At 40.6% G+C, this 18678-nt stretch overlaps 1 protein-coding gene across 1 annotated transcript; it reads left to right on the plus strand.

Annotated features, from left to right (window-relative positions):
- Window positions 1-1249: 1249 nt before the first annotated feature.
- Window positions 1250-18678, plus strand: LOC118411031 (centrosomal protein POC5-like; the record flags this gene model as incomplete). The annotated part of the gene is made up of 8 exons (XM_035813035.1): window positions 1250-1417; window positions 8250-8423; window positions 9132-9229; window positions 9755-9934; window positions 14653-14849; window positions 15301-15371; window positions 15684-15882; window positions 18544-18678. Coding segments are annotated over exons 2-8 (1017 nt in total), but the record flags the coding sequence as incomplete, so codon positions are not given.

Here is an 18678-nt window from a genome sequence, read left to right on the forward strand (position 1 = left end):
ATGCATACAAAAAATCTACATCTATTATCAAATTAGGGACAAAAGCAGAGAACAGCATTGAAAATTCCAAAATTACATGAACATATAAGTGTTATGCATAAATACTAGATACTACAATGTTTCACTCCCAATATCTGCTTTGAGATTCCTGTCACCTGACAAGGAAGTTTGTTCCGAGGAATGCTGGGAGACTGGTGGTTGGGGAGCACCTTTGTTAATGAAGTTTCCTCCTTTTAGTCATTTCTTCCACCCTTCTTGTTGTGGCTTCTCAGTGGAATAGAAATAGAATGGAGGGAAAGCACAAACACACAAACAAAAACTTTAACATCATATTGTTTATCTAGTTCTTCTAAGTGCAAAATGCATAATACATGTAGTTTATTTTTTGCGGAACTCGGAACATTTCTTCCGACGATATTGAAATTATTCCACCCTGCTACAAGGGCCCTAAGGTCTCATTGATGTATTACTCCGCGAGTGGGTACCCTAAACTAGATCCGAGCCAAAAACTGAACGGCTGCATGGACGCATGTTTTTAGCGGTGATAAATTGCCTTTTGGTCAGCCGAACTGATATCAAAAGTTAGATTGATGAAAGCTTGCTTGTAACTGAAAAAAGTAGCAGGTAAAGTTTGACAGCCGCGCGCTAGGTCGGAGGTACACAGTCCTGGGCTCTGAGTGGTGCGGTTTGTACGCTAGCAAGGAAAAAGTACCTTTTGCGGGGATTGACTAATTGTGGCTTGTAATTGCTATAAACAACAAACCTATGGATTCTAGTCATTGGTAATTTTTTTTCATGATATAGAGTAAATTTGCTCAAAATAGAATGAAAAATCTGCTGACATTTTATGTAGCTTCATTATAAACGCGACCATGTAAAACACGAATTATAACATAGAAGTCTATGGAAAGAAGAAAGTCATCAATGAGACCCTAAAAGGTCTTGTGGGTGACTGCAATGTTGGGGAGGGGGACCATCCATATCATGTGTCAGATTAGGGTGTGGAAAGGCCTGGCACCTCCATTTGACGTCAGTTTGGGAACAAAAGACCGTTTGATATAGTCAAACCTGTGAAATAATTTAGTTACTGTTCCCACTCCAGTATTGAAATAGCATTATAAATTTCTGTTGTCGCTGACTACCACCAAACTTTAGACAAAATAAAAACACACCCCTCTGTTACCAATCGTAGATGCCAATGTAAACTCTCGCCTACTCTCGCCAAGTGTCATCCACGCGAAAATTCACGAGATGTGAATCTGACCAATCAGATTGGCGGATTGCCTGAACAGCCAATCAGGAGCCTCCTGACTTCGGAAGGTTATTTTGAAGTTGCGAGAACGCGGAAGCGTTTGTTTTCTTCAAGATTTTGTGGTGTATTCTTTCATCTAACGCGATTTTTGACGAAAATTGTAAGGTAGGAAATATCCTATATTCTTAGTAACTAAGTTATGAATACATGTGTTTATAATGTGTTCGTGTAAATAGAATAGAAGCGTAACAGTACTTGGTGTTAAGCTTGTTGTTGTTGTTGTTGTCCTTGTTTAACGTCTAATGTTTCGCTAGACGTGAACTCTTGGTGCTGAGTGTCTCTTGGTACAGTAGATTTCAATGAGAAGACTCTAGGTAAAATGCCTCTTGGACAGTGTCAACGGAAAAGTCGATTCGAATAATCTGTGAAACATGGCGGCTAACTGGTGTCGTGTGTTCATGTGACGTGAGGACGATTCTACTTATTTGAAGGGGGTTACAGGATAGTATCCTGCTCAAAGTCCGTAAAAAAAAAAAAAAAAATTTACACTATTATTTCTTAATAGTTGTTTTGGTTACTCTTAATCAGTGTTATTGTCAGTTCAATGTACTAAATGCAATGTATATCTGAATTAATTGCTGTTGTTGTTTTACTTGTATAACGTCTATACTTCTGCTAGACATGAACATTTGGTTCTTCTCATTTCATGGTGCTTCCAGGTGCTAGGAATTACTCTGGTACTTCTCCTCTGGTACTTTGCATATGCTTTTCTTAATAGTAATTTCACTCATTGAATCTTGCTGTTGATTCAATGTAGTTGGATAACACTTGATACATCCTCTTGTTTATTTCTTCAGTTAAGTCGTCTCTCATTCCCGCCAGCGTTACAATGTCCACTGATCTATCTTCGTGAGTTATATTGTAGGTTTGGTAGATGTTGTCGACTTCATGCAGAAGATGGTGTCTTTCTCTTTCGTAGCGTACACATCGGTATAAGTAGTGGTCTGTGCTTTCTCTTGTGCCACATGTTGTGCAGTTTGGTGTTTCTTTGGAGTCTAACCAATTTTTGTAGGCATTCAGTTCTGTATGCCCACTGACAAGCTGGTTAATTGCAATTTGTGTTGCTCGTAGTCCAAACACCTTACATTTTTTCTTCATGTGTATACTGATCTTCTGCATGTGAGTACTTTCATTTTGCATTTCACTTCTTCTTTTCCACCTCTCTTCTGCTTGTTTCTCAATGTGTTTTAGTGCTTGTTGTTTTGTCCATGTTGTAACAGTCAGGGTTTTCTTTGCTTCTTCTGCTGCCATTTTGGCCTGTTCATCTGCTATTTCATTCCCCTCAACACCCATGTGACCTGGACACCATTCCACCTGTATTCTGACTCCCCTTTGTTTCAGTTCAAGCATTTTCTGTCGCACTGAGTTGACTAGGTCATTGTATGCTTCAACTTGGTGAGAAGTAGTGACATTTTCTATGGCTGATTTGCAGTCGCATAGTAACAGTACTTCCTTATTGTGGTATTGTCTTTTGACCAGTGTGCTGACTGCTAGGTGTAGTCCTTGTAGTTCCCCCTCGTAATTATTAGATTTGGCTGCTACCGGCTTTCTGACTGCAAACGGTTCCGTTCTACCCCATATTTCGTATATAACTGCTGCACATCCTGTAGGTCCGGGGTTCCCTAAGGCAGACCCGTCTGTAAATACAACTGTTGTCTCTCTCTGCTTCACTACCTGTAGTAATTGTAGAATCTCTTCTTTGCCTTGCTCTTTGTTCACCGGATTGTGTGTCTTTTGAACAAATGTGCCAGTTATGTTTCCTATTGAAAAGGGTGATAGCCTAGCATCGTATTGGAATTCTTTGTTGACCATGTCTGTTTCAATTTCTCCTTTTAGTTCTTTATACCTCGTTTCCAGTAGATGTGTTGTTGTTCCTATTTTGCCAGGTGTCATCTCTTCCATTATAGTGTCATATGTCGGGTTTCCTGTGTGCTTTGTTGTGAGTCTTAGATACGTTTGTGCTTGCCTGCACGATATTTGAATGTCGATTGGTGGTATTCCTGTTAGCGTTTCAAGTGCTTCGTTACTTGTTCTTTGTTTACACCCTGTAGCAGCAAGTAGTGCTTTCCTCTGGATCGGTGCATATGCTTGTTCATGTTTTCTCCCTGCAGAAATGGTGCATTCCACCCCATACTCTAACATAGGTCTGATGAGTGCTCGGTAGAGCTGTAGTTGAGCTTCTTGATTAGGGTTATTTCTGGCCATTGTGACATAACTGATGGCTTTAAGTCCCTTGTATGCCTTTCTTTGTGTATTCAGGATGTGACTGTCGAAAGTGAGTTCTTCATCAAGTGTAATTCCCACTAGTTTAATCTCTTTTACCACTTCGATGCTTTTTCCGTTAACTTGCAGGTTAACTGGCTCTTCATTCTCTTCCTGTGATGGTTTAAAGATCATTGCCTTTGTTTTTGTCTCTTCTATTGTCATGTTCCACATGGGACACCACTTTGTGATGACATGAGATGCTTTTTCTTCAACGTATTTGATTATCTCTTTTACATTCGCTCCAGTTTTCCACGCAGCTACGTCGTCAGCGTATTGGAAGTTATTCAACGCTGTATTCGCATATGCGTCAGCCGTGTAGATATTACACAGAGTAGTGGAGAGCACAGCTCCTTGCGGGACGCCAACCTTGCTTTGTAACGGCATGGAGTTAATGGTGTTGACCTTGAATGTGATTTGTCTGCCTCTCAGGAAACCTTCCAAGTAACACAACATTCTTCCTTTGATTCCTTTTGATGCTAGTTTAAACAAAAGACCCTCTTGCCAAATCTTGTCAAAGCAGCCCTTGTAATCTGCAAAGATTACTACAGTTGTATCCTTTCTTCGCCACCCTTCTTGTATGTCTTGTACCAGTCTTAATACACCATGTGTTGCTGTTCTGTGTTTCCTGTAGGCTTCTTGGTAAGGAGATAAGATGTTATTTACTTCAGTCCACCATATAAGTCTGTTGTTAATTACCCTTTCCATTAGTTTGCCAATCACACTTGACAGTGTGATAGGTCTGTAACTTCGAACTTGGTTGTAGTCGTCTTTCCCTGGTTTTTTAATTAGAATTTTACTATCTTGCTTCATTTGTTTTGGCACTTGACCTGTTTCCCACACATAGCTCATCATGGAGAAAAGCGCTTCCATCAAACTCCTACCACCTTTCTTTAGCATAATGGGCAAAATGCCCTCGGTGGGGCTAGGGGAGGAACCAACATCCATTTTCCGTACAGCTGCTTCTATTTCTTCAATAGTCAGGTCCATATTTAGACTGTCTTCATGTGTCATATGTTCTTCTTCTTGTGTGTTGTATTCTTGTAGCCTTTCTTTTTCATGTGTTATGACAGCATGTATTGCCTGTGTCACACCCTGCTTCCATGGCTCTAACGAGTTTGGCATATTCACGCCCCCTGGTGAATATTCATTAATAACTTCTTCTGCTATTTCTTGGTCAGTGGTAGCGATGTCTCCATTGTTACGTTTAAGGGGTTGGATCGTTGATTTGCAGTTACCACGGCCTAGATGATTTTTTACCGTCTTCCAAAACTTTTGTGGTTTACTAGGATCCATTTCCTTGATTTGTTTGTTCCAGTGTATGTTTTTTGCTTCATCCTCCATTCTTACAAGTGTTTCTTTCTCCTTCAGATACTTAGACAGATTGTTCCTGTCTCTTCTTCTTCTGAATTTTCTTAGTGCTGTTTTTGTAATGTGCACTTGGACGTCTAGGGCTTTAGTCCAATACCCCTTGCTATGTTGAGTTACCGTCTTTTTCTTGATCATTTCTTCTGCACATTCTAGCACTTTCTCTCTGAAGCTTTTGTAGATTTCTTCAGCCTTGTTTTCATCTGTGTTTGTTGTCCAGTCAGTCTCCTCCACCCATTTTTGGAATACTGTATTTGTCAAATTTTCCCATTCTATCCAGTTTACATCACGTAGGTTCCATCTTTGTTGCTTTACAATTTCTTCCTTGTCTCCTATTGTCATAGTAATTAAGTTATGGTCAGTTCGCAGTTGTACTTCTGAGTCCACTCGCCAGTTTGTTACATGTTTAACAGAATCATTGTTAACTAGTGTCAGGTCAATTATACTATCTTCCCTTGTGGGGGTACTGTTGTTCAAAATCTGTAAGTTACTTGCTTCTATCAAGTCATTCAGCATGTGTCCTAATGTGTTTACTTTTTTGTCGCCCCAGGCTAAATGTCTTGCATTAAGATCTCCACATAATATAAGGTGTTTCTTCTTTTTGCTTAGATCTTTGATTATGTTGAAGACTTCTTGTAGCGCTTGTTTATCATCAGGTGGCACATAAGCTGAAATGAGGGTGAAGTTCATAGTATTTGTATACATGTTGAGAGCCACCACATCCGCGTGTGTAGTTTGGTTGATGGGTTCTTCTAACACCTTTATGTTCTCTCTTACGGCAATGGCAACTCCTCCTCCTTTTTTCTCTGTTCTGCACTTTTGTAGCCATTTCCAGGTTCTAAGACAGATTGGGTTTTTGCTTTTATTCCATACTTCTGAAAGACATAATGCGTCGATTTTCTTTGACTCACACATTTTGTCTACGAGTGTTGCTGATGTGTTGATTGATCGTATATTAATCTGTGCGACTTTCATCTTGCTTCTTTGAATCTTGATCCTGGTAAGAATTTTAATACTTGAGTTGCAAGGTATATGAGTTTGTTGATTATGATGTTGTGAAGCAGTTTCTGTATTCTCTTGTGCAATAACTAAATGATTGTTCTTGTTTGATGTCTTTCCCTCCTATGAGTATGATTCCTTCTTCTGACCCTGGTGGTCCGGACCTCTGCTTTCAAGTTTTTGTCTTAAGATGATGAACTCTTTGCAACTATTGTCATTAGCAGTATGACAGCCAAGACAGTTGATACACTTCGGTTTACAGCTATATTGGTGTCCTTTTGTACCTCCGCACCTCACACAGGTAGCAGTCTCTGTGCACAATTTGGCAATATGACCCAGTCTGTTGCATTTAAAACATCTTATTGGGGTGAATGACTTGGTTTTGTATGCTTCTACCGTTACTGCTTTGCCATTTACCGTAGGATTCTTTGTGAAAATTTCAGAAAGTTGTCCCTCCACTGCCTCGATCCTTATGACTTTTATCGGTTTACCCGAATCTTGGTACTTGAACCTATGTGCTTTGACTCTTATCTTGAATTGATCTTGAATGCTCTGCTCTATCACTTCTTCACTTATATCAGTTGGGACATTCTTCAGTATTGCCCTTCTTCCTTGTGTTTTGTGAACACTGTGTGCTTTAATGTGTTTATCCTCTTCACTGCCAAAAGCTCGGTCTTTCCAAGGTTTCGTTAGTTCCTCAGCAGTTTTATTATCTTTGCAATGTATGGCGATTCCTCCTCTTGGTAGTAGATAAGCGAGTTCAATGTTTTGTACCGTTCCTGGCTTACATCTATTAGTTTCTGCTAAGATACTTGCACTATTACGATATGAGCTGGAGTCTATCGCACCGTCTAATATGATAATTTTCTCCTTTTCTTCTTTGTCTTTGTGTTGACTACTGATGCTGCTGATACTGCTCGATTCGACTTGAGATGATTTAATGCTTCTTAGCGTTTTTTCTTCTTTCTGTTTGCTCTCGACCTTGTTTTCCTCTCTTTTAATCCGTTTGTTGATTTCTTGAATGATGCACTGTGCACAAGTGTAAATCTGACTACTCTTTACAAAGAAGTTGATTGCTTTTTGGGATAGATGTGCGCATGTGTTATGCCACCAAACTTTGCATTGATCACAGCAGATCCAGCTTCCTCCCTCTGTGTGTTCTCTGCCACAGACACACAGTTCTTCTTCTTCTTCCTCTTCTTCTTCAATTGTCTGATGATGTTTGACTTGCTTGCTTGTCTCGTTACTAATCTGTGATCTGATCTCACAGTTTGAGGGATCTTTTCTTTCAGCTTTTAGTTGTTTAGCTTTGCTATTGTCGTCATCTGAGGGAACACGCTTTGTTTGTTTGGTATCTTTGGAACATTCCTTTGTAACATTATTAATCCTTGATTGTCCTCTTGTGGTTGGCATCCCGTAGAATAGTATTAACGGAGGAAACCAGAAACAGGAGAACTTGTCAAGTTTGTGAACCTATCCAGTAAAACGGACTTTCCTTTTGTTTACAAATAGCACAGTATAAATTCGATGTTAAGAATAATCGAAAAAAGTCTAGGGGGAGGGGGGCACTAGTCACTAGTAGTACTACTAGTAGTACTACTAGTAGTGGTACTTCTACGTGTCGCCGGTGGGTAAAATATCATGTTGTTGTCGACTTCGTTAGCTAAAGAATCAGTGCTGACGTGTAGACTTGTGTGGATCTCATTGGAAAATCTATATGCTTGACACAAGCTTTTCTGGGGCCCTTTTCTGGCCGCCTTTTCCGTCTTCGTATGATATACGAAAAGGGGGTCAGAAAAGCTTGTGTCAATTTAAGTAGTAGTATTTTCTAGTAGCCTCAAGTACTACTAACGTTACATGTAGTACCTTCCGTCACAGTTATGTCCTCATGATTTTATAAAAGTCAGTCAGTCACTTTGGACTTTTAAAAAATTTACTAGTAAACACTACTTTAATAAGAACACCTATCGACTTTCTCCAACCAAGTAGTAAATCATGTTCCTAGATTATTTCAAAAGATATGCATCCTTTACACGACCCTACATGATTAAGAAATACAGTCTATATTTATACCATTATAATTTTTATGTCTTTATTTTTCAAAAATTTTTTGTCAAGACTCTCAAAGTCTCATTACCAAGATACTGCATATACAGTCGAGTACTGTTTAGCTTTGCCATATAATTATGATTATCATTGACACACTAGTATAAATGGATTTCTAAAGAGATGCATGTTGTACTGGCTGACCAATTTGAAAGTGCTGTCAGATATTCATACTTGACGTCATTTGTTTACTGCATATCAGGTGTGTTGATAAGTAAGCACCAGCAGCACCCATTTGCATGATGTCCAGTACAGATGACAGTAACGTCCCGTCGGTCCCGTCAGACTCCCCCGGGAGCTCCGTGTCTACAGGTATGCAGGAGGAGTATGAGGAACTGCTGAGATATGCTGTGGTCACACCTAAAATAGACCCAAGGTTCGTGTCTTCTCTATCTCTGTCAAACAGTAATGTGCATTAGGAACTACTGAGATATGCTGTGGTCACACCTAAAATAGACCCAAGGTTTGTCTCTTCTCTACTCTATCGACAAGTGTCCACACCTTCTGGGTCAAAGAAAATAACAAGAATGAAGTAGAGTTTCTACCAAATTTTTACAGACAAATGTACAGAGACAGTTTGTGTTGCAGGGATCGAAATGCCACCTGCATATCCAAGTTAGTGTGCACAGGTGAACTTGGAGCTGTGCAGGTATTTTTGGGGTCTACCTGCACCTAACTCGCACTGGTCCATGTACAGTACTGGGTTTTAACTTTTATACATGAATGTCAAAAATGTAACTGTCTGTGGATTTTTATTAGCTGCATTGAATGTTACTACTAGTACCTTATTTTGAGCCCTGTGATGTTTACATGAAGATTTCAAAGGATTTTCAAATGCCTGTGGGAGTTGAATACACCATCAAACAGTTTCCTTTGTAGCGAAATTGAGGTTTTGCTTTGACTAAAGTGAGTATTGCTCATTCAGAAGTTTTCACAGACAATCAGGTCTAGACCTGGACCTGATCCTCTAGACCTGAACTGGACCTGTACTGTACTAGTACCAGTATCCATCCCTAGAGTTATTACATGTACTACGTGTCTGAACAAAAAGCATAAATCTTGTCTTACCATCTGTCCATTTTAGCCTTCTTCCCAGACCCATTGAGGAAATCAGTGGTATAGAAGATGAGAGGTCAGAGGTCAACACAGGCACCCAGGCTGGGTTGTATGATGAGTCATCAGGTAAGTTTAATATGTAATTAATAAAGTGAAGGATGGTACTTAGTATGTTTTTAATATTGATGATTTTGTACATTGTTCCAAAGGGCCTGTTTCCATCCAACAGTAATGTTTGTATTGCATGTCCTGTAATTGTAAACCACCTTATGGCATAACACATTGAAGAGTATGAGTTGCGTATCCAGACGTGGACAGATTTATTTGATTCACTGACTCCAGCAAGGGACCACAACTCATTTTATAAGTGTGGTGGGTTCTTTTACATGGTCAATGTGGGGCCGTCCTCAAACATGGGACCTCTAATTAACGTCCTATCCTTGGGATGGCCCTAACTGATGCAAGGTACTAATTTTCACCTGAGTGAAGTTAGGAAATTCCCAAGGGCACAACATTGGTGCATATCAGGGGATGCAAACCCAGGACCCCTGGGCTTTAAGTTTAAGGCAGATTCCCAACTGTTTCGTCCGGGGGAGGGCAATGGAAAATATGTATGATCATTTGAGAAAATTATCGTCATCCACAATGCAGTGACTACGGAGAGTTCTGAAGAAGCCACAGCGAGAAGGGTGGAAGAAATGAAAGCCTTACGGAGAGAGGACCTGATCATGACTCTACCCAAGCCTGGTGCCCCCAAACCACAGCGCCCCACCAGTCTCCCAGCATTCCTCAGTTCTCCCAGTACTACCCCAGGACAACCTCGTGTGTCAGGTGAGGGGAATGTCCAAGCAGATGAGAGGGGGGATTCATGTTTTTCTGACTGACTATAGTATAACATATAAGCCTGTTTTTGGTTCTAACTGCACATGTGCATTGTGATGCATTTGGGGTAACAATAACATTCAAAGATGAAGGCCCCTGAGGCATAAACACATCACTGTCTAGATATGCATCAGGCATGGTCTAAACAAGAACTATTTAATTACATGTTGACATTTTACCCAGTAAATTTGCATCTTGTAGTACATGACTTGTGCAGTTTGACCCATGGACAGGCTTATTCATTCGTTATTGTCACAAAGGTCAAGATCTGTACCACTTGTTCTCACAGCCATTACAGAATAAAGAAGGAATTTAAAGTTTTATATGGCTTCACAAGTCAGGGTTTTTATTTAAAAGGTATATTGTCCACAATGATAAAAAGACCTGTCACTCATATTACTACTAGTTTGTACTGCCATTAGCTACATTTGTATATAAATGTTATGCACATACAAAACATACATAGTATACGTAGTTATACTTGTCACTAATGTCTCTTAGTTATAACATTGTGCATTCTGATTTATCTATTCTAGTTTTTACATCTTTCAACTTCTTCAGTCTTTTTTCCAGCCTGTCACATTCAGGATAATCTCACCTTGATTTTAGGGGTATCCTAGCTATAGCACGGCAAAGACAGGAAACAAGTGACGCAGGCGTGAGTCTTGTTGGTTTCTGCATAACCCATTTTTCTGCATTTTGAGCACTACATTTTATGAAATAATGCCAATATTCTTTTTTTTTTTACAGCTGTTACAAAGCAATTATGGAAAGCCCCTCATGTTGGTTGAAGCACATCATATGGGCCCAAATCCCATACAGTAAACTGCATTGATGAAAAGCCTGGCATTATAATATATACATTGTATCCTATTAGAATGATCTTTACCTCACCGTATAAAATGTACTAGTAAAGAAGGTGTCAACCATATTCAAAGTCCTCAGTAGTATGAAAACCAGGTGATTTCTCATTGGTCTTTCTATCTCTCTCTGCATATTGTATTCTAAAAGCATGCTTTGCAAGCATGGACACAACAGCATGTTGTTTCATCTGGAAGGCAGCATGCAAAGGTGTCATGCCAGTGTTGTCTTGTAAAGAAATATCTGCACCTGCTTCAACTAGTGTCTTAACAATTTTTACATGCCCTTTTCGTGCTGCTATCCATAGCGGAGTCTTTTGTTCAGTGTCAGCTTTGTTTAAGTCAGCATCCTCTTGTGTCAAGATACTAACGATTTTCGCATGTCCTTTCTGAGCCGCTACGCAGAGTGGAGTCCTCCCCTTGCTGTCCAGTTTGTCTGCGTCCGCCCCGTTGTCTAGAAGTAGTTTCACTGTTTTATCACAGCCTTCCTCGCATGCAGAGAGCAGCAAGGTTTGATCAAGTTTGTCAGTAGAGTTGATTTTGGCTCCAGCTCTAACCAAGGCCTCGAATATGCTGACACGCTCATACCATTCTGGAAACCATTCGCCACTGTGATCTTCCTCAAAAGACGGCGACCTGTCACTGCCGATACCTTTTTCAAAGCACATGAGTTCTTTGACAGACAGAGAGAGTGGACTGGGGTCACCAAATGTACCTGGAGTTTTATTTACATCAGCCCCTGCGTGGATGAGTGTTGTCAGTAATGGCCAGTCAGTGTTCCTGATGGCCATCTCGAGGGGTGTTCGTTGTTGTCTGTCTGCAGTATTGACGTCAGCGTTGCCATGTATGAGTGCCTTGCACACTGCCCTGTACCCAAGAGAAGTAGCAAGAAGAAGAGGAGTTGAACCGTTTTTGTCGGCAGTGTCAGTGTTTGCTCCTGCTTGGAGTAGAAGTGAAACGATGTTAGTGTGTCCACCTTTTACTGCATCCCAGAGTGGTGTTTCTCCATCTGAGTTTACTGTGTTGACCTGCACACCTGCCTGTAGCAGTGTCTTCACCTTGTCTTCATCACCTGTCCAAGCTGTTATCCTCAACAGTGCATCTTTCCAGGTGTCTTTCAGTTCCTCAGAACGTCTTGATGTCTCTTCATCTTTGTCTGTCTCATATTCATCCCTTTCTCCAAGAATTCTTTGTGACAGTTTTCCCTTTCCTAAGACCTCTTCGATAACTTTTGCACTTTCTTCTTCTAGCTCGGAGTCTGAGGTATCTGTCAACAATTCCTTAAACTCCAAAAAACATCCTCACCTTACAAAATGGGCCATATGTTCCAAGTGGAATATTTAGATCTGCTGTCATGTCTCGAGCCATCTTTAATGCTTTATTGATCTCTTCTGAGTCATCTTGGTCATCCCAGGCTTGTTTTGCTGTTCTTATGTCTTGATCAAGGGTTCTTCTTTCCATTGATGTCTCTTCTTGAGACGTCTTTCCTGTGAGTTCTCTAGAAACTTCCTCAATGACCTTGAATACCTCGTCATCATACTCTTCGCATGCATTTCTCTGTAAAACGTCATGCTCAAGTGAGTCTGACTCTTCAATATACAAAATGTAACTGTCAACGTGGTCTTCGTCTTTTGCAATTTGATTTGAAGGACTTGTTGTCAGGTAATCTGTATTGCTAACATCTCTCTGCTTATCATCTGTTTCTGATAACATGTCCATAGCTTTCTCCACTATCACTGCCACTTCTCTCTCTAGCTGTTCCGTTGATAGGGCAGCTACTTGCAAGGGACAGCAGAACCCAATGTTCTCAAACTCATGCTGTAAGTCAGTGGCTAGCTGGCCACTCTCCTGATACTCATTCAGTGCAGTCACACATTCCTCAGTTTTGAGGATTGTTTGCACATAGATTGAAGACGGCCACATCTTAGCAATTTCTAGGTCATTTCTTAAAACCTTGTGTCCTTTGAAAACTTTCATGATGGCGGCCTTGCATAAGTCTTTATTTGCATTATAGAATTGCGAGATCTGGTCTCTTGCTTCCTTTTCTAGCCGGTCAGCGTCAGATTGAATGTCTTTTAATTGTGTGCTAAAAGCCTCGATCCTGAGATAGCAACACTGCAAGTGCATTTGTTTTGCAAATTGAAAACCTTTTACAGCATTTACTGCAAATTCCAAGTGTTTGACTTTTATGCTTGAAAGATTTTCACTAATAGATTTTCTACAACTAGACTTACTAGTAGAGTTCTGTCCGGTTGCAAACCTCTTTGGTTTTGAATTTTTCCTCTTGGTCTTTGGCTTAGTAATATTTTCCTTGTTTTGCAAACTTGTGCCAATAGAAGTACCTTGATTTCTACTTGATGTATAGTTTCCTTCCAACTTGACCTGTGATTGTGAATGGGCAGTCTTTGGGTAGAGTTCCTCTTTCACTTTCTCCTCAAGATCTTGTCTTCCAACTCCCCTCAAAGCTTCCAGTAACTTCTCTACTGTCGCCTCCTTTCCGTGTTGTTGCCTCCATTTTTCTAGAACCATACGACTTTGCCATCTCAGGTTGGTCTCTCTCCTAATTTCTTGTATATCCACGAAGGCTAGCTCCAACCACAGAGCCAAGTGTATTGAGTCCTCACCCAGGTAGTTTTGTACAATCCTGAAAGCAGCGTCCATCTTATTTCCTGCTTTTACTTCCTCTAGTACTACATATAGTTGGGGTAATCTAATAGTCGCACCTCTTATGGGTGAACTGAAGGTGTTTTGTCCAGTTACTAGGTTGTAACCAATCAGACTTCAGTTACAAATTGACGGTAAACAAACTCCAGTATGCCATACATGTATAAACGTCATGAACCTGTTGCTAGATTTACCACCTCGGTCAAAGCATAACAAAGGGCCCATTGTTTGCATAGGTATTTACGGGTCAGCCAAGGTCTTGGAGACTGAAAAATGTACGTGTGCACAGAGGCAAATGGGAAAACCAGTTCTTCCAGTGAAACCCGATAGTCTTTGGCATTGTAGTTGAATAGTCTGCCTTTCATCGTGTAATTACGTATACAAGAGATCTTTGGGAACCACCGTTAAGTCTTAGAATAGCTTCACACTGTCCTTGTTAAAATTAGTTAACCTATTAAACATGATTGTTCATTTATTCTATGGATCTTTTGGTGCTGCTCCAAATGGGCCCTTCTGCCATGCAAGTCCCACTGAGAAGCAGCTCTTCATATTATGCTTTATGCTCTGTCATACAGTACTAGTAGACACACTTTTCTAGTGTGATTCCAGTCTTTGACTGAAGGATACTCTGATTCAAAACCCAACGGAAGCATACTTATAGTAGCTAATATCCGTGAACAACTTCTCCAGCCACAAAAACACATTAGGACCTGCCAGCCTGCTGTCTACTTAATACAATATACTCTCCATCTTAGAGTGTTTGATTACCATGAAGACCACGACAAACACATTTTAATCACAGTCCCTAATTGGTAATAAGGAAACCTTTTTTATATCCATGTCCTCCAAAGCAAAAATTAGGAACCCTCTGACTAGGCAAAAAATGGGAGGAGGCACACAGGAGGTATCTCCTCTTCAGCTGGGCATCCTTCTCTTGTGTTTCTCTCCAGTTTAAACTATTGAACTGAGCTTTTTTTATGAACAATTCAATGTTTATACTACAGTCAAGTATCATTTTAAGACATTATAATCTAATTGCTCTTTTTATTAAAGAACCCGTGATGATACAGTTCAGTTTAAAGTTAATAGATGGCGCTACTGTACTTACTGAACTAATATTTTGAATTGCTTTCCAAACTGCAGCCATCACCCCAGGCCTGTCCATACGGTCCACTGATGTTGCTCCACCAGAGACCCCACAGAGCGGGGATTCCTCCACGGTCAGCGAGGGGTCTCCGTACAGCGAGCGGTCAGCACCATCCCCGTCTGTTGACCAGGATGTGGCCAGGATAGAGGCTCATCTGGACAACTGGGCATTGGACCTCAAGAGGGGCATTCTGGTAAGGGCACTCTGACAGTCATAGAAATTTTAGTAATAGAAAGTATGAAACCTTAGGGAAAAAGGTGTAGTAGTCCTAGACAGAAAAGCAAATGAAAAGGAAAAAAAAAATGTGCCATGCATTCTACTGAATTAGCAATTATTGTTATTCACAAAAATGATACATTTGAAAATTTCATGATTCAAAATTTGAGTAGGAATGTACACTACACCTGTCCAGTAACACTGATGATTAAAAATACATGTCATCTTTAACTTGAGGAAAAGAGGGCAAAAAATTGTTGCGTGAAGAAATTTTTTCATTCTCTTTCATGACCAATCAATATATACAATTTATTTTATTAAATTACTTTGAACATGCAGGAATATGAAATACAGTTACTGTACTAGATGGTGAATTTGTTTTGAAGTTAAACAAACTTTTTTTATGTCTTTCTCTATTTTCTGTCCAGGCTGAATTCACGCAGGCCAAGATTGCACTGATTGAGAGACACAGGCAGGAAATGAGAGAAGAGAAGGAAAGGTAGATAAATATCAAGCTGCAAATTAATTACTTATTGCTTTTTTGTTTCTATTGCATACCCAGTAAACTGTGTCATTGCATGCCAAACCCGAGGTGTTATATATTACATGGAAAGCTGTCATTAAAAACACCAACATGTCTCTATTTTGTTATATGTCGTTTCAGCTGTACTTTCATTTCACAAAGGCTATTAAAACAGAGATTGGCACCACCCTATACAATGTATATGCACTGGTGTGAGAGGGACTTTTTGAATAGATCAATGTTACAAGATTATTTTGATATGACAGATAAACTGAGACTTCTGTTTAGACATGCCAGAGAAGTGAACCAGCTCCAGAATGAGATCGAGAGTCTGAAGGAACTGCTCCACACGTACGAACAGTCCATCGAGCGGAAGGACCAGGTCATCTCCAACCTGACCCAGGCACTGCAGAGACAGAAGGAGAAGTTTGACATGCTGAGGGCCATGGTACAGTGGAAACTACGCCATGCAGACGAGAGGAGAGAGGTAAGGATGGTTGTACAGTAGTAACCTGGGTGAGACATGCTGAGGGCCATGGTACAGTGGAAACTACGCCATGCAGACGAGAGGAGAGAGGTAAGGATGGTTGTACAGTAGTAACCTGGGTGAGACATGCTGCGGGCCATGGTACAGTGGAAACTACGCCATGCAGACGAGAGGAGAGAGGTAAGGATGGTTGTACAGTAGTAACCTGGGTGAGACATGCTGAGGGCCATGGTACAGTGGAAACTACGCCATGCAGACGAGAGGAGAGAGGTAAGGATGGTTGTACAGTAGTAACCTGGGTGAGACATGCTGAGGGCCATGGTACAGTGGAAACTACGCCATGCAGACGAGAGGAGAGAGGTAAGGATGGTTGTACAGTAGTAACCTGGGTGAGACATGCTGAGGGCCATGGTACAGTGGAAACTACGCCATGCAGACGAGAGGAGAGAGGTAAGGATGGTTGTACAGTAGTAACCTGGGTGAGACATGCTGAGGGCCATGGTACAGTGGAAACTACGCCATGCAGACGAGAGGAGAGAGGTAAGGATGGTTGTACAGTAGTAACCTGGGTGAGACATGCTGCGGGCCATGGTACAGTGGAAACTACGCCATGCAGACGAGAGGAGAGAGGTAAGGATGGTTGTACAGTAGTAACCTGGGTGAGACATGCTGAGGGCCATGGTACAGTGGAAACTACGCCATGCAGACGAGAGGAGAGAGGTAAGGATGGTTGTACAGTAGTAACCTGGATGGGACATGCTGAGGGCCATGGTGCAGTGGAAACTACGCCATGCAGACGAGAGGAGAGAGGTAAGAAGGCTTGTAGTTGTACTGAGGCAAGATATTGTCACTCACCCTATCACACACTCAGTATATTCCGGATCATTGTCTCAGCGGCTATTCCCATCTCATAACTAAGATGTATTTGCACGTACATTGTACATGTAGACACAGTGGTTTGGGTGGCAGGGTAGGAGCGACACCCGACATTACATTAGTCAGTAAGTCAAGTCAGTAGACTGATAGTAGATGTCTTGGCTTCATGGCCAAACCTGCCACACGTGAGTGAATCAAAGCTTGCTTGGTGTCGAAGTGGTCATCTTGAAAATGTGATGATAACCTGTTATGTAATTTCAGTAATGGTAGATAATAGATAAATTAGGCATTTAGATTGAAATCCTGTCTTGTTTTCAGGTGATTGATGGTTGAATCTGTATATTTTTGACAAATAAAAACTGTGTTTCTTCATTACTCTCACCTCTCAAATAAACGTACCGGTACGTTTATTTTTTTCCGCCTCAAAATCCACCCGGTACGTCCTTATTTTAGACGGTACGTTTATTTTTTTTTCAAATTGGGGCTTTCTTTACTAACCAGGGACCCCAAAAATATTGAAAGTTTGGTATTTTCTGCCCATATTTCCGTGGTATTTTTGCTTAAAATTCACTATTTTTCGGACGAGGTAGCGCGGATTTCCCTGCCGCTAGCGCTATGACCCAAACATAAAGGGATGCGTACCGGTACGCAGGACCGGTTCTGGACTTGCAAAAACGTTTCGGTTCAGGTCCAAAAATACTGGAACACAAGTGATTCAGTACTGGACTCGTTAAAAAACATATCCTGTACGTTTTAGACCATCTTTAACCTTCCAAAAATCTTGAAATTTGCGCTGAACAAAGACGAAAACATCGAGGTCACATGCTACACACACCGTCATTTACTTCCGTAAATTCTCTATCAAAACACAGAAATTAACCACCAACCAAACAAATTAAAAAGTTACCAATACTTTTCCACTATTTTTCACCCGTAGTCAACTTGTTTTAATGTTCCAGCAACGAAAAAATCCTTCCAAAACAAAGCACAGCGTTCAATCGGCTCGAAAACATCCGCCATGTTGGATTCATCAACTCACGCCGAATCTCGCGGTAATGCTCGAGAGAATATATATTTTCTGCAGTACCGGTATTTCTCGATAGGGGGCAGTCTCTATAACCTCCTTGGTTTCTGCAACATTGAAAATAGCACAAGTGGTGAATAAGGTATTCTAAGTTGGAATGTTTCTTCAAAATGTTATTTTGTAACCATGATTATAGAGTAAACTTCTTTTTTTATTTCTTCAATCTTTATTTTCATTCATTTTTTTACTTTTATTTTGATCTTTGTTGATGGTGTTACACTCAGATAAAGAAAATACAGTATGTGCAATAACATAGGAATTATTCTGTTCATTATTTATACAATTAACTGATATGGTACCGAGGCATAAATAAATAAAAAGAGCCTACCTGCTTATCATCTTCTCTTGGACTGAAGTAGCATGGACACAGTTTACATGTCAATTTGGTATTTTTCCGGGGGGTAATTTTATTCCAGGGGGTACTTTTATTAGATTTTGAAGATTTGTCCGGGGGGTACTTTTATTCCAGGGGGTACTTCTATTTGAGAGGTGAGAGTAGATAATAGATAAATTAGGCATTTGAGTAACCATTTAGGTTGAAATCCTGTCTTGTTTTCAGGTGATTGATGGTTGAATCTGTATATTTTTGACAAATAAAAACCGTGTTTCTTCATTTTAAAAAAAGACATTTGTACAGTATATCTTTTTGTTGTTGCTCAAGTTCTCGGCTTATAATGATGTATGTCGTTACTATTCTTTAGGCCTTTGCGAGTAACCTTGCTCGTAAGCACTACGAGCAGAAGATCTCGTCCCGTGTGTGGGCGGCGTGGCACGGCATCATCGAGGCCAAGTGGAGACAGCGCGTAGAGCGGGCGTGTCAGGCCAAGGCCCAGGAG

The sequence above is a fragment of the Branchiostoma floridae genome, chromosome 3 (assembly GCF_000003815.2).
Source record: "Branchiostoma floridae strain S238N-H82 chromosome 3, Bfl_VNyyK, whole genome shotgun sequence".
Lineage (NCBI taxonomy): Eukaryota > Metazoa > Chordata > Leptocardii > Amphioxiformes > Branchiostomatidae > Branchiostoma > Branchiostoma floridae.